The sequence below is a fragment of the Euphorbia lathyris genome, chromosome 6 (genome assembly GCF_963576675.1).
Source record: "Euphorbia lathyris chromosome 6, ddEupLath1.1, whole genome shotgun sequence".
In the NCBI taxonomy this organism is placed as follows: Eukaryota; Viridiplantae; Streptophyta; class Magnoliopsida; order Malpighiales; family Euphorbiaceae; genus Euphorbia; species Euphorbia lathyris.
The window spans coordinates 78,254,073-78,268,060 of NC_088915.1; the positions used below are offsets into that span (position 1 = coordinate 78,254,073).

General features: G+C 36.9%; 2 protein-coding genes across 2 annotated transcripts; one reads left to right on the forward strand and one right to left on the reverse strand.

The window, feature by feature from the left end:
* Positions 1-593: 593 nt before the first annotated feature.
* On the forward strand, positions 594-2,563 carry LOC136233097 (uncharacterized). Its single transcript, XM_066022660.1, has 3 exons — positions 594-892; positions 1,571-1,638; positions 1,713-2,563. Exons 1-3 carry the CDS (start codon positions 871-873, stop codon positions 2,190-2,192), a joined length of 570 nt encoding a protein of 189 aa, XP_065878732.1. The 5' UTR covers positions 594-870; the 3' UTR covers positions 2,193-2,563.
* Positions 2,564-9,467: 6,904 nt separating this feature from the next.
* Positions 9,468-13,128, reverse strand: LOC136233417 (uncharacterized). The gene is made up of 5 exons (XM_066023064.1): positions 12,645-13,128; positions 11,356-11,419; positions 11,066-11,230; positions 10,038-10,103; positions 9,468-9,908 (listed from the first exon to the last, which is right to left on the reverse strand). The coding sequence occupies exons 1-5, from the start codon at positions 12,917-12,919 to the stop codon at positions 9,714-9,716; spliced, it is 765 nt and encodes a 254-aa protein (XP_065879136.1). The 5' UTR covers positions 12,920-13,128; the 3' UTR covers positions 9,468-9,713.
* Positions 13,129-13,988: the final 860 nt, after the last annotated feature.

Sequence of the window (13,988 nt, forward strand, 5' to 3'; positions counted from 1 at the left end):
GAAGTTAGTTTAGTGGCATTTTCCACTTTGTCACCCACTAACCCGCATTCTTCTCTTCTTTTGACTCTTTCTTTTTTATTTTTTATTTCTTTTCTTTTGTATTTCTTTTATTTTTATTTTTCTTTCCTTTATTTTTACACTAAAATAATAAAAAGGACAAACGATAGGTTATAATTATAACCTATGGTTTGAATGTGAATAAATGTAAAAATTGGCAAATTTAGGTTATAATTGTAACCTATGGTAAAAATGTAAATAAATATAAAAATTACATTTACCCCAACAATTACCCCCTTCTCTTTTATGTAATGGAATTAGTAATAAGAGAGTTTTTTATATACCCCTTAACTTTCCTAATTCTAACTCTCATCCTATAAAATTTGATTGAATAAATGTTATGAAATTAAAGGCCTATTTGTGAAAATAATAAATCCTAATTTGTCTAAAAGGAAACTAAAATTGACCGTAACTTTCCTAAACTAATTTGGCCCGTTAAAGAATTGAAATTGGGCTTTTTGAAGTTAATGAAAATTACAAAGGCTTAAACTAAAACCGAATATTCAAATTTGAACTCAATCTTAACTAAACCCAAATTTAGAAAAAACCTCAAATTTCCTTTTCCCCCTTTTTTCTTTTTCGATTTCTTTCTCTCCTCTTCCCTTGCGCTCTCGACGCTCCTGTTCTCCAGCGATCGGTTGACGTTCTCTTCCTTTCCCGGAATTCGTTCTGCCATTGTCGCCGTTTCTGCTGCCTTCTTCTTCGATTTCTTCCTCTTCCGCGGCATCGCCGCCTTCCACTTTGCTCATGCCGGAATTCGTTCTGCCATTGCCGCCTCTGTTGCTGTCGCCGCTGTTGTTGCCGCCGTGAACAATGTCGGCCTCCTCCTCCACGGGTAAGTTCTCTTCATTTCCAATTTCGTCTCCTTCCTTGATTTTGCACAATTTTATATGATTTTACAGATTTAGGTATGCCTGAAGTTTGATGCTTAAAATCATATCTGGTGAAGGTTAGGATTGAAATTGGTATGATTTGTTGTGATGGAGCTTGTAAATGGTGAACAATGGATATAAATTAGGTTTAGGAGAGGTGAAATTGATGTTCGAGGATTGGAATTTAATTAAGGAAGTTTTTGGCTAAGGAAATGGTCAATTTGGTATTTGGCTTCATGGTTTTTGAGTTTGCTGTAGAATTTTGCTTTTGAACATGTTGGTAGGCTAGAAGACAGCAGGTGTAAAAATGGCTTAATTGTTTAAATTAAGGCCAAGAAACCGAAATTAAGGCTAGGGAAATACCATGGATGCATGTAATTTTGATTTTCCCGTGCAATTTCAAGCTTGTTGGCTTATTTTTGAACCTGTGAATTGCTACCTTTGTGTTTTTCTTCTGTTTACAGTAAATCTTATTTTCTTTTTACACTGAACATCTTTTCTTGCCTCATTTATATATTTTTTGTTTTTTTTTTCTTTTAGGCAGATTCGGTTTACATTTTTTGCATTCTTTTTCTCTTTTTTTTTTAAAGTAAAAAACGCGTACCTGAGCTTTTGCCCTCCGTTTCTGAATAAATTTGCAGTTAATACTGACTATTCTCATCTCATTGAGCCTTCCTCCTACCTCGGACAGCGATTATGCTTGAAGAAGGTAAAAAATGCGCCTTATTTTTCCTTGAATTTGCTTGAAAAAATCAATTGAATTTCTCTTAATTTCTTCTCCAGGCTTCTTATTTTGGCATGAGACCCGTGGCTCTTTCTGGCGAGCCTACAGCTGACGTGATTTCAGGAGATGAACCTTTTCTTCTGGACAGCTCTTTGTTTCCTCTCGGCTCCAAGAAGAGCACATATCATGTCTTTCCTAGGGATACAGTTGAGTGGAAGAAGCTTGTTGACAGGTTCAGGCCGAGCTATACAAATAAATGGAAGGAATGGGGCATCTACAACTTTATTGACCTGTCTTGCCATGAGTTCCGTCTTAGCCACAACGTCATCACTGGGGCTCTTAACTTCTGGTCTACCCGCTACAATTCTCTCATGCTTCCTCTGGGGCTTATGTCTATGACTCTTAGAGATGTAATGGCAATCACAGGATTGCCTATGGGTGAGGTTGAGATTCCTGGGCAGATCCATACTGAGTTATTTCCTGAGCTGCAGCCTTTATCTGTCCAGTCAACTGGCAAGTACTGTACCATGATGAGATAGTTTCCTAAGCTGCGGATCGTCAGTGATGTTGGGCATGTTTATTTCATCCGGCTTCTGCAGAGTCAGTTCCTCTTTGAGCCTCTGGGAGGTAGACCTACTCCTAGCATCTTTCACATAGCCAAGGCTTTGATTGCAGGGCAAAGTCTGAACTTGTGCTCCATGCTGCTTGCTAATGTGTACCAGAGATTGGAGAAGACGATAAAGGAGAAGCCTTTATCGATGATCAGAGGTGGGCTGTTATTGTGGCAATTTTGTTATGATTTTAATGTTGTTATTGTGGCAATCTTATTGTAAATTTTGATAATGTTATGATTTTAATGTTAGAATCTGTTGTTGTTTGACATTTTTTGTTATATACCACTTCGCGAATTAGCTTCAAAACACATCCAGGCTTCGCATATGCTAATTAAATTCATCAAGTAAACCGAACATTAGCTTCGCATATGCTTATTAAATTCATCAAGTAACCCATCTATTAGCTTCGCAGGCTTCGCATATGATCAAATCTGCGAAGTCGGACGGGAGGGAGACAGATGCGCGTGAATATTGAGGGTATTATGGGAAAGTCACACAAAAACAGTCTAGATGTGTAGTAGGTTGAGTAAATGAGTTAAATATGTAAATGGATCTCCCATTTAACGTAGTTTTATAATTTACCCTAAATTATATCCATTGTCCTTAAAGTATAATGTTAATATTACGATTTCTAAAAAAATTTATATAAACATATTTGAACTTTACATTATTATAATATTAAAGTTCAAATGCATAAACTCTCGTTAAAGAAATTAACGAAATTATGATAAATTCCCATATATAGGATCAAACCTGTATTTATCTCTTTTTTATTCTTAGGGGTTAAGCAAGTTCCCGAGAGGGCTTAATTGATCCATAATGATTAGATTGATCAGACTCGTTGAACAAAGTCGTATGAAAATGAATTAGCCTTACTCACATACATGAGAAAGAAATAGTACTTGTGATGAACTCTTGTTCTAAAGTTGGGGTTGGTGGTTTAATTGTAGTAAAGGTGGTAGGATTAAGATTAGGAAATTGATTGAGTCAACTAAGAGCACCACAATGGATGATACAAGTTTTTTTTGTATTATATCCAAAAAAATCCACTTTTTTCAAAAGAATCTAATACATTCAACTACGTCTTCATTAAACCAATTTGTATCACTTTTTACGTAGGACCCACTTGTCATAAAACTCTTACACATTCCAAATAAATTATTATTTCTTTCCACCAAACAATTAATCAAATTATTTCATCATTCAATCTAAATAATTCCATTAATCTATATAAATTGGTTAAAAAAATAAATATCAATTATATCTATAATTATTTTGAACCGAAATAGTTAGTTAAAAAATATAATTAATTGTAAAAATAAAAAATATCACAAACGATAATTTTTTATTGAAATAAAACACGAGAATACCAAACGAAATAAAATACAAGATTTAAAAACGAAGAAATTAAAAGAGATGCTACCATTAAAAACTAACACGATTAAGGGAATACATCTGGGTATTTCTTCATGATGTAAGAGCACATAATATCATATCTTTTTTTCTGCTCTTCATTCATTCCGTCTGAACCCGATTTGATAAAATCAAAATCTCGTTGCATCGCAACGTCATTCACGGTGGTCGATGTTGCCTTTTGTTTGCCTTTGTCTTTAGCCGCCGCCTTAATTCCCGGTGGCCGTTCATGTTTCTCTTCTGTTTCGGCAACCTCTTCACCGCCAACAATGGATATAGGTGAATACTGTGTTCCACTTCGCTCGGTACAGAGACCGAGCATGTTCAACGCGTTCATTATCCCCTTTTTCCACTTAATTGCAAATTCTGCACTTTCATAAATGAACCGACAAATCTATTGGTTTCTCTACTGATTCATAAAATTTATTCTTACCCTTACCGCCTGTGAGTGCTTCCGAATTTCTGGGCCTACTTTCGTTGAACATGGTGCTTATTCGAGTCCAGAACGTTCTTTCCTTTTAAGCCGAACCAACAACATTGTCTGTAGAAATTGATAAAAAACATTTACATAATAAGTCTTCTAGTTCATGTGTCCATTTATATTGTTTTCGCTTCTTTGTTGGCTCGGCAACAGGTTCACCGAGAAGTGATTCGTCAATCTCGTCTTCATCGTCAAGATCGATAGAATCCCGATTTGGCGAGTCAAGATTTGGCGACTGTGATCCGGAAAATGAACTTCTTGAACTGTTGAATGAAAGATACGGATCAGTATAACCCGAATTTTGGAGGTGATGGTTCATCGGTTGACTATCGTTATATTGGGTCATATTGGCGTAATGAACATCGGGATGGTAGAAGTTTTGAGGGTTTGGCATAAAATTACCGTAATTTTGAGGAAATCCGGGTTGTGGAAATATCCTCATGGGAGATATTTGCATATTCGAAGTATTTCGGTTTGGCATTTGGAAAGGATTAGGGTGTTGCGAATCAGAATAACGATTTTTCTCCGAGGATTTTTTCTTGCCTTGACGTTTCTCCATACTTCTAAAGGATTTAGGTGAGTTTATTTGTTGTGTAAAAATGAATAGGTATTTATAATGAAATTTTTCAAAAAAACATGGTTGTTAAATGTTACCGTTTATTATATCCGTTGGGTCATATATATATTTAATTATATTTTTTACTAAATAACAAAACCAACGGATATATCACATTAATATTTTAAATATCTCAATGTGACCCATCTCTGCTGTTTCGAATTTTTAAAAAAATAAAAAAATAAATGTCACAAAGTCCACTTTTGCGGTTGGACGCGCCTCAAGCGCGCGTGTAGCACACGCGCCAGCTGAGGCGCGATCTCAGCCGCTGATTTAAGCGTGGACCACACCTTGCACATTTACAAAAAAAAAAAAAGACTCACAAGTGTATCACAATTGTGATACACCTCTCTTTCTCCCTTATTTGAGACAACATCCCACAATGGCTTAATACAACAATTTGTATCAGATATAGCAAAGTAATTCAACCATTGCACATGCTCTAAGGTTCGATGAAATATTAAAAGAAGTAGGACATCCAGAAAGTATGACAGCTAATTGAAAGTTAAGTATGCCCAGCAGAAATCAATCGGAAGTTTTCTATTTGACAAAAGCAATATTAGCTAAGTAAGAGTAAGTAACGGGTGTAGCGATAAAGCGATTTAGTTTACGATTTTATTGAAACAAATAGGCTTCCTTTTATATCCTTACCCCTATTAATTTAGAACGGAGTTTACACCATAATTTCACCCCACACAAGTCAACCTTTTAAAAAGTCAACTTCGAGAAGATGGAGATGATCCAACATTTGTGTGGTGAGTATGTATCATATTCCTCGACCTCTAGAACTCGATAAGCTTTCCCGACTAGTAAACAAGAACTCGACAACATGAAAGGAAAATTGCCAACACGCGGAGGACACCAAAAATAGCCTCCCCGAAAAGAGAACTAAAAAAACACTTGTCTCCTTGCCAGACAAGGAAGAATAAACCTCGTTTCATAATGAACACGGTGTGGGTCACTAGAAACCAATGATTAATCAATGGATGAAGATACTACGCAGTTACGCACAATTCACCCTAATTCAGCACTTTTTGTGGCCATCCAGAAACTACAGGCCTCTCAATCTAAATTGGTCGAGGTCTAGCTACATCGAGAAAACCAATAGTTATGGGCTTACCTCGCTGAGGAGATGACCCCTCTCCCAAGCGCATCAGAGGACCCCCTCCCCCGAGCGCATTAGGAAGGAATGAAGGAACAAGTCGAATAGCTCAGTGCAATACGCAATTAATACCAACCCCAAGTGTGAAACATCAAAAGAAGGACATGGTTAAAGCTTAGTTAAAGCTCACACTATGAAGAACTCGCTTAGTTAATGCTTGCATGCTCACGCCACGAAGAACTCGTTTACTTAAAACTTACTCTCCCACCTCACAAAGGTCTTGCTTAGTTATGAGACTACGGGATGTTGAAACACATTTCCACAATGATTTTGATTTGACAAAATTATTTAAGTTAGATTTAAATTCTCATGATAAATTATTCTAACACATTAAATTTAAATGCTTTGATTTATTTCATACTAATGTGTTTGTTCAATATTGAGTAATTTAATTTATAAGAACTAAAGACATTAAAAGATCAAGGCCCAAAAGTCCACAAGAGAAGGTCAAAGCCTAAGTCAACAAATTAAAGCCACACGGCCCAGCAAGAAGAAATCAAGCCCAACAGCGAGAAGGATCGAGAAGCCTTCTCAATTGCTTCATGCCGAAGCTGCTGAGTTGAACGGATAGAAGACAGGTCAACAGTTGACCTGGGTAACTTCCAAACAAAGTCGTTCCACTTCGGAAAAGTTTCAGAAGATGCAGGAAGCTGTCGGAGAGACTTTACCAAAAGAAAAGGGACAATCTGACGACTGCCGACCAGACATACCTGGTAACTGAAGAAGGCAGAAGATGCAACGCTCTCATTGGCCGAAGGCACTGAGCACTGACCGAGTGAAAGCGACCGTGCGTCGTTTCCCTCCAACGGTTATTTCAAAATTTGAAATAACCGGTGCCTCAGATGTCACTATAAATAGGCCTCTCAAATTCTTCATTCGATGGAGATCTTCACCAAGTCGAAATGCTGACCAAATAGCAACTTGAAGTTTCTGTCTCGAAAAGCAAAGCAAATCTTACACTCATTCATATTCATTGTGTAAAAGCCTAGATTGTTAAATCATCTAAAGTGTTCTTCAATTTGTTCGAACAAACACTTTATCAACTCTAGAGTTTAGAAGGAGACACTGAGTTGCTCAGTTATAGCACTCAGTGGTAGAGATAGTATTGAGTAGAAGAATAGAGAAAGGTACTCTTGTATACTCAGTGACTATTGTAAGAGGTTTGTGCTCTACCTGAAAGAGCTCAGTAGTGGATTCAAAAAGCTCGGAATGATTCCAGGGACTGGACGTAGGCAAGGAGGTCGAACCAGGATAAGACTGCTGAGTTTTATTTTCCTAACTCTTGCTCCTTATTTAATTGCTTTGTATTGTGCCTAGTAAATTGTAAAACGCATCTACTGAGTTGCGTGATCTGAGCACTGAGCTCAGGAATAGACTTAACTGCTACCTCTTGACTCATGACGGAAACAGATTTAGTTACTAGTTAACTAACCCTGTCTGTGATCTTACTCAGCATCACTGTGCTAAAAGACTTAGTAAAAGTCTTAAACGAAAAGAAGTTAGCCTTAACGTGAATTTTTTAAAAATAGTTCCTAACCCCCCCCCCCCCCCTCTTGGAACTAACTTTGTCACGTTACAGGGGACCAACACGGGATACTTCACAAGGGCTTTGCTTCGTTTAGGCTCTGATACCAAATTTCACGGGGCCAGGTCTGAGCCAGGCTAGAACCCTGTGGTGCCTCGAATTTCTCCAAGTCCCGGCCAGCCAACTCCTACCGAAGGGGTCTATCCCCTTTAAGCGTTCTGTCAATGCATATGTCGGTATTCCATCCCGGAGGGTCTCTATGTAATTAAACATCGCCCTAGAATGGGCACGCACTATAGACTCTTAGCGGCCCCATAATGTCCATAGAGTTCCCCTCTATAGAGACATCCACCTCCCTTCACGAAGGACGTATGCCCGACTCTTCTATCCCTAGTGGACGAGAGTGGATCACTTAAGCTAGTTCCGACTACGCAATTTTTCTTTTTTTTTCTGTTTTTAACATTTTTTTACTTATCGTGATTTTCATATTTTTCCACTTTTTATGTTTTCATGTTTTCGTGGTTTTCCTATATTTACACGTTTTCGTGTTTTTAATAAAAAACTTTTTACGTTTTTTCACGTTTTCCTGATTTACATATTTTTTCAGGTTTTCATGTTTTTAACATTTTTTCCGTGTTTCATGTTTCCCATTTCTCTGTGTTTTTATATATTTTTAAAAGAAATAAAAAAATTTACTGGGATGTTCGCCGCTTATCTTTAATTAAAAAAAAAGAAATAAAAAAAATTACATTTGAGGATAGTGTTGTCTTTTGGATAAAAAAAATTATCTATTCCATTCTATTTTATTCCACTAACCAAAATATAGGAATAGTCATTCCTAAGGAATATCTATTCAATTCTTTTGCTATTTTATTCCTTTGGAATGATCATTCTATTCCATTTCATTCCGCGAACCAAATGGCAACTTAGGGATATACCTATTAATATATAATCTTAGTATTAATAATATAAATATTACATAATATATAATCTATTTTCTAACATTTTTTTAGGAATATTTTCTAACATTTATCAGTTAATTTATAATTTAACAGATTAATTACATCTTCAAATTTAAATTGTGTTTATAGTTTGTTGAATGTTTATTTTATTTAGATTTTTTTTATGAAAAGGGATTGATGAAATAAATAGTATATCAAAGTTTCTAATGATGCTTTTATTTCTGTTGTGAATAATTTATTTATTTTATAGGAAATGTTATATTTAGTTAATTGAGTAGGCTGGATTTGAAATTTTCTCAAAAATCCAAACCAAACCGACCTTCTTTATATAAAATATATCTTATTACTTATATTTGATTTTTTTTTTCTTTTGTAAATGTTTTTTATTTAATTTATATTTGTTAATTTTGTTGAATTAATTAATTAAAATTTAGTTTTATCCATTTTTATCATTCATAATCATTTATTAAATATATTAGTTGAGCGGGTTAAATTAGACTAGACTTGAAAACTAATTCCGTTAACTCTGTCCAGCCCAATAGCCACCCAACAACAACAACAACAACAACAAAACCTTAGTCCGAAAATAATTCCATATCGGCTAACATAAACCGTCATACGAAACCGTGAAATTAAATCGTGTCAGCGACATCCTCAATAAACTCATATCACTTTCAATCGCCTCCTTCCAAGTTTGCTTAGACCTTCCCCAATAGCCACCCCATGTGAAAATAATATGGATTGAACTGGACTTAGATAGTTAGATCCAATCCGAACCTAGTTCAACCCATAAATAGATCTAATCCCCATTACTTATTGATACGAAGATAAATCTATCCTCGTTTATCTTAATTGGGACCGGGATGGAGAATACGTATTATGAATGAGAACGAGGATAGAATAGCTCAGTCACATCTCCAACATCTCCAACCCGCCCCATTGAAAAACCTAATCACAGTTTTCGTTTTAACATTAGTGACTTTATCAAGTTGCAGCCAAATTGATGAATCTAAGCATTACATATTTGCAGAAAACAGGGTGGAATCTGGAAACTGTTCTTGTATTCTCTTTCTTCAAATTTTGGTTCATTAATGGACAATATATACAGAGAATTTTCAGCACATACAAGATCAAGGCCACAGATTCTTCGCTCATTTTCCAACATTACTCATCGCATTCTCGTGAACAGGTTCCGACTCTGTCAGCAGTTCATCCCTGTTCATGAAAACACTCAACAGTTCATCCGATGAAAGATCAAGGTCTACAGAAGGCGCAGATTCTCCGTGGTCAAGAGTTCTCACTAACATCTGCAGAACATTGAATGGTGAAGATTTCGGGGGACTGTGTTGAGACGATAGAAGGAGGAGGATGTAGTTCAAAGAATGTCTTTTTTCCTTCAGTAATGCTACCTATGCATATAGTGTCACCCCGGCCGTGCCACATCCCATCTTGGACATTATTTATCTCTAATGTTCTTGCCTCCTGTCGGAATTTTCGATGAACAATAACACAGATTTTAGATTTATGGAGGGTGTTTTTCGCATTTTTAGTTGAAAATCATGAACATGTATGTATTCAGAATTTGGAAAGTTGGAAAGACAAACAACAAACCTGAGATAATGCACAGCAAGGGCAAATGATATGATAGACAAAGTCATCCATCGAACTTTCCGTTCCCTGAAATCATCCAAGAAACATTCCAAAGAAAGACGGTAAGTCGAAAAACAGAAGAATCTGATGATAAATGTGAAATAAGGGAAACTGAAAAAAGAGATGTTAAGCTAAATTGCAATAGGAATAAGTGAATGCAAATCACAAGTGCGGGTTTAAATCTCATAGACATCACATAAGTTCGAACAATGTCCCAATAAGATTACAAAAGTTCATCTTGTATCAATAAAACAACTCATCTTTACATTTCGTACCAAAAAAGTCACTTTGACCATTTCCAGGGCAAATTCTCGCCTGCCTGACTAGAAACTTCGTCCATTCAACCAGACCACGTAAGCACCAAGTGTATAATTTACTGCCACACAGCACCCATTTCTTCACCTAACTAACCTAGTAAATGGATATCACGTGGCAGTAAATAAATACACATGGCGCTTCATCGCCTGGTTGAATTGACTAAACATCCTAGTCAGAATTGCCAACCAGAATTTGGTCTGAAAATGTCTAAAGCGACTCTAAAGGGCGGCCCAGTGCACTACGCGTCCCCGCTAAGCGAGGGTCCGGGGAGGGTCCCACCACAAGGGTGTATTGGGGGCAAACCTTCCCCTGCCAATTGTTTTGGCAAGAGGCCCCTCCTAAGACTCAAACCCGTGACCTCTTGGTTACAAAATGCAAAGATGAGCTATTTTATTGATACAAAATAAGCTCTTGTGAACTTACTGCGACATTGTCCAAACTTAAAGTGATCGTTAGTGCAATTTACGCGTTATCTTTAGGCTAATCCAAGATGTAGAGAACATAAACTCAAAGACTATAATTGATTGTGAAATGATATGCTGCAGATGGAGATATGCATAAAGTTTCAAAATCTTTCAGCCACGAAACAAAGAGTCTGTTTACAGGTTCAAATATTATGACTAAACAACATCTAAGAAACTAATCAGAATTATACGGATAGATAGGCTTACCCTGATATTAAATTTCTTTCTAATCTGCGTGCGGAAGAAACCCAAATACATTCCTGTTGAAATGGTGAAACCAATAGCTATATAGAGAAAGCAAGGCCGTCTAGTGACCACGAAAGCCATGTAGTTAAGAAGGGCTGTAAGAGCAATAATGAAATATACGGTTCCCTGCAAAATCAACACTTACAACTTTCAGCTTTCTCTTAAAACTCCTGTATAAAGAAAAGTTTCGGACTTCACCATACTCAGTTCTTGAAACATCAAAGCTTAACTAACTGAATTGCAGAATTTACCTGAAGAAAACAAGCCCCAAAACCAGCACGTCTCATATTCTTCCCGAATCTGTAGCATGGACAACTGCAATCAACACCAAATTAATGTTACTCCCAAAAGTTCAAATTGCTACTCAAAACACAAAACCATGATTGAAACATGAAACTGAAGCAAACTGAAGTACCAATAATCCATAACAAAAAAGGAGAAAGAAAAAATATTAAAGGCTTAATACATCAAGGTCTAGTATACAACAACAACAACAACAAAGTCTTAGTCCCGAAATGATTTGGTGTCGGCTAACATGAACCGTCATATAACAAAACCGTAAAATCAAGTCGTGTTAGCGAAATAAACTCTCTCCCTCCGCTCCGCTCCGTCCTATCTACAATAAACTCATATCACTCTCAATGACCCTCTTTCAAGTTTGCTTAGGCCTTCCCCTACACCCTCACCATTGCATCCCTTTGCCACTCGTCAATCCTTCTAACTGGCGTATCAAGCACTCTTTGTCTTACATGGTCAAACCACCTTAATCAGTTTTCCCTCATTTTATTCATGTAACCCCTACGTTCGTCCTAATTATTTCATTCCTCACCCGATCCTTTCTCGTATGACCACACATCCATCGCAACATATGCATCTCCTCCACCGACATCTTACACTGCATTGCACGGAAACTCTTCTTCATTAGTGTTTCCACATTCCTTTACCGTTTCAGCTTCTTCTCCATTTCTTTTGCAGCAGAATTTTGAGCACAAGGTAAAACATGGCTTGTTCAATGGATAACCTTATTACGTTTCCTAGCTATATTTTCTTAGAAATAAGGTTTCCCAGTGTCAGTTTCCTTTCAAATTCCGTTTCTCTTTCTGTTTCCGCGCAACATAGCCCAGAACTTGCTTAAAGTGACTTATTAACCCTTGAACTTGCTTAAAAGGGCCTATTAATTCCTTGAACTTGCTCAAAGAGGCCTGTTAACCCCTTGAACTTGCTTAAACTCAACTATTAAAACCCCCAAACTTACCTAAAAAATGAACTTTTAGCCTTTGAACATGAGTGTTTCAAATTGTCCAAATATCCGCTTTGCAAGGTTAATCATATCAATTTAAGCAAGTTTAGAGGGCCAGCGAGAACCTCCAGAGTTTAGGGTCATCCTCTAATTTATTAGGCAAAATTAAATTTCATTATGCGCTTCTAAAACCAAAAGGAAACCATCTTTACCTGTAATCTCAGACAATATGAATCAACAAGCAACACATCTAAGCATATGCTAAAAGAATTAAAACAGAAAAAAGAGGCGAGAAAGTACCAAAGGGATTCAATAGCGACACGGCGATCGTCGAAGCAATCAAGGATTCCACCTTCCCACATCCTAAAAACACCCCCAAATTCTCCCCCATTACCAACACCGGCGCCATCAAAATCATCGGTTTCAAGCTTCCTCCATTTACCTTGAGTTTGCAAAGCGACCGTTGAACACAACACATCAAAATCTATAACCGTCATTCCTTTCAACAGATTCGCCTCTTCTCCATCTTCCTCCTCCATCCTCAAATTAAGAACTTGTTTTTCCAAATCCGCCATATCTAGGGTTACCTTTATCTCTCTCTCCGGAATAGATAAAGGCAGCCCTTTTTTCTCAAAAGCAGATATGGGGAATTAAAAATTGGATGTTTCCCATTATTTATATTTTGGGAAGAGATGCAATTTTTTGCTTTTTGGTTTGAGATAGGAGAGAGAAAGATAGAGAGAGAGTGACATTAATTTGATGCTTTCTCTCTCTTACTTTCTGGTAAGGTGGGTTGTGGTGTGGCTGGCTGGCTGGCTGGTTTTTTATGGCTATCTGGACCCACCAAAACCCGTTTCAGTCACTTTTGGCGGTCCTGATATTGCCACGTTGGATACAAATTGTGTTGGGGAAATTTTTACAACATGTAGCTCAAATTTTTAACGGTCATAGTGTATTTCAAATTTTACGGTAACAAAGAAGGCACAAAAATATTTCTCTAATATTTAGGCCCTGTTTGGCAAACAGCGTTTTGGGATAAAAATAGCGTTTTTAACCAATTTTAGCGGTTTGATCACTGAAATCGCTGATTGGAATGTTTGGTAGAGAGAAGTTTGGAAGAGCGTTTTGGGATGAAAACGCTAATTTTGAAAAAACTCATTTTAGAAGCTTTTTCAATTAGCGTTTTGGGATATTAAAATTAATGGACTTTTTTAACCCCAATTAATACATTCCTCCATCGACCCTCTCATCTTCCTGCGTGAATTAATCCTCCTCCGACTCTCATCTTCCTGCGTGCATTAATCCTCCTCCGACCCTCTCATCTTCCTGCGCCAGACTCCCCTCTCATATCATCTTCCTGCGCCAGACTCCTCTATTCGACCCTCTCATCTTCCTGCGCCAGACTCCTCCTCATTCGACCCCAATTTTTCTTTGAAGAAGCTCTTCATCAAAGAGGTTAGTTAATTAATTTTTGTTTGCTTGCATAAGATTCTCTTCTTATTGATCATATGATAATGATAGAAATTTTAAATTTCAATACATAGAACAACATAGGTCATAATTGTAGTTTAGTAAAAATCTAAAATTATCATGTAGAACACTTGCATTTTGGGATAAATTGCAGAGTTTGTGAAAGCTTGGATG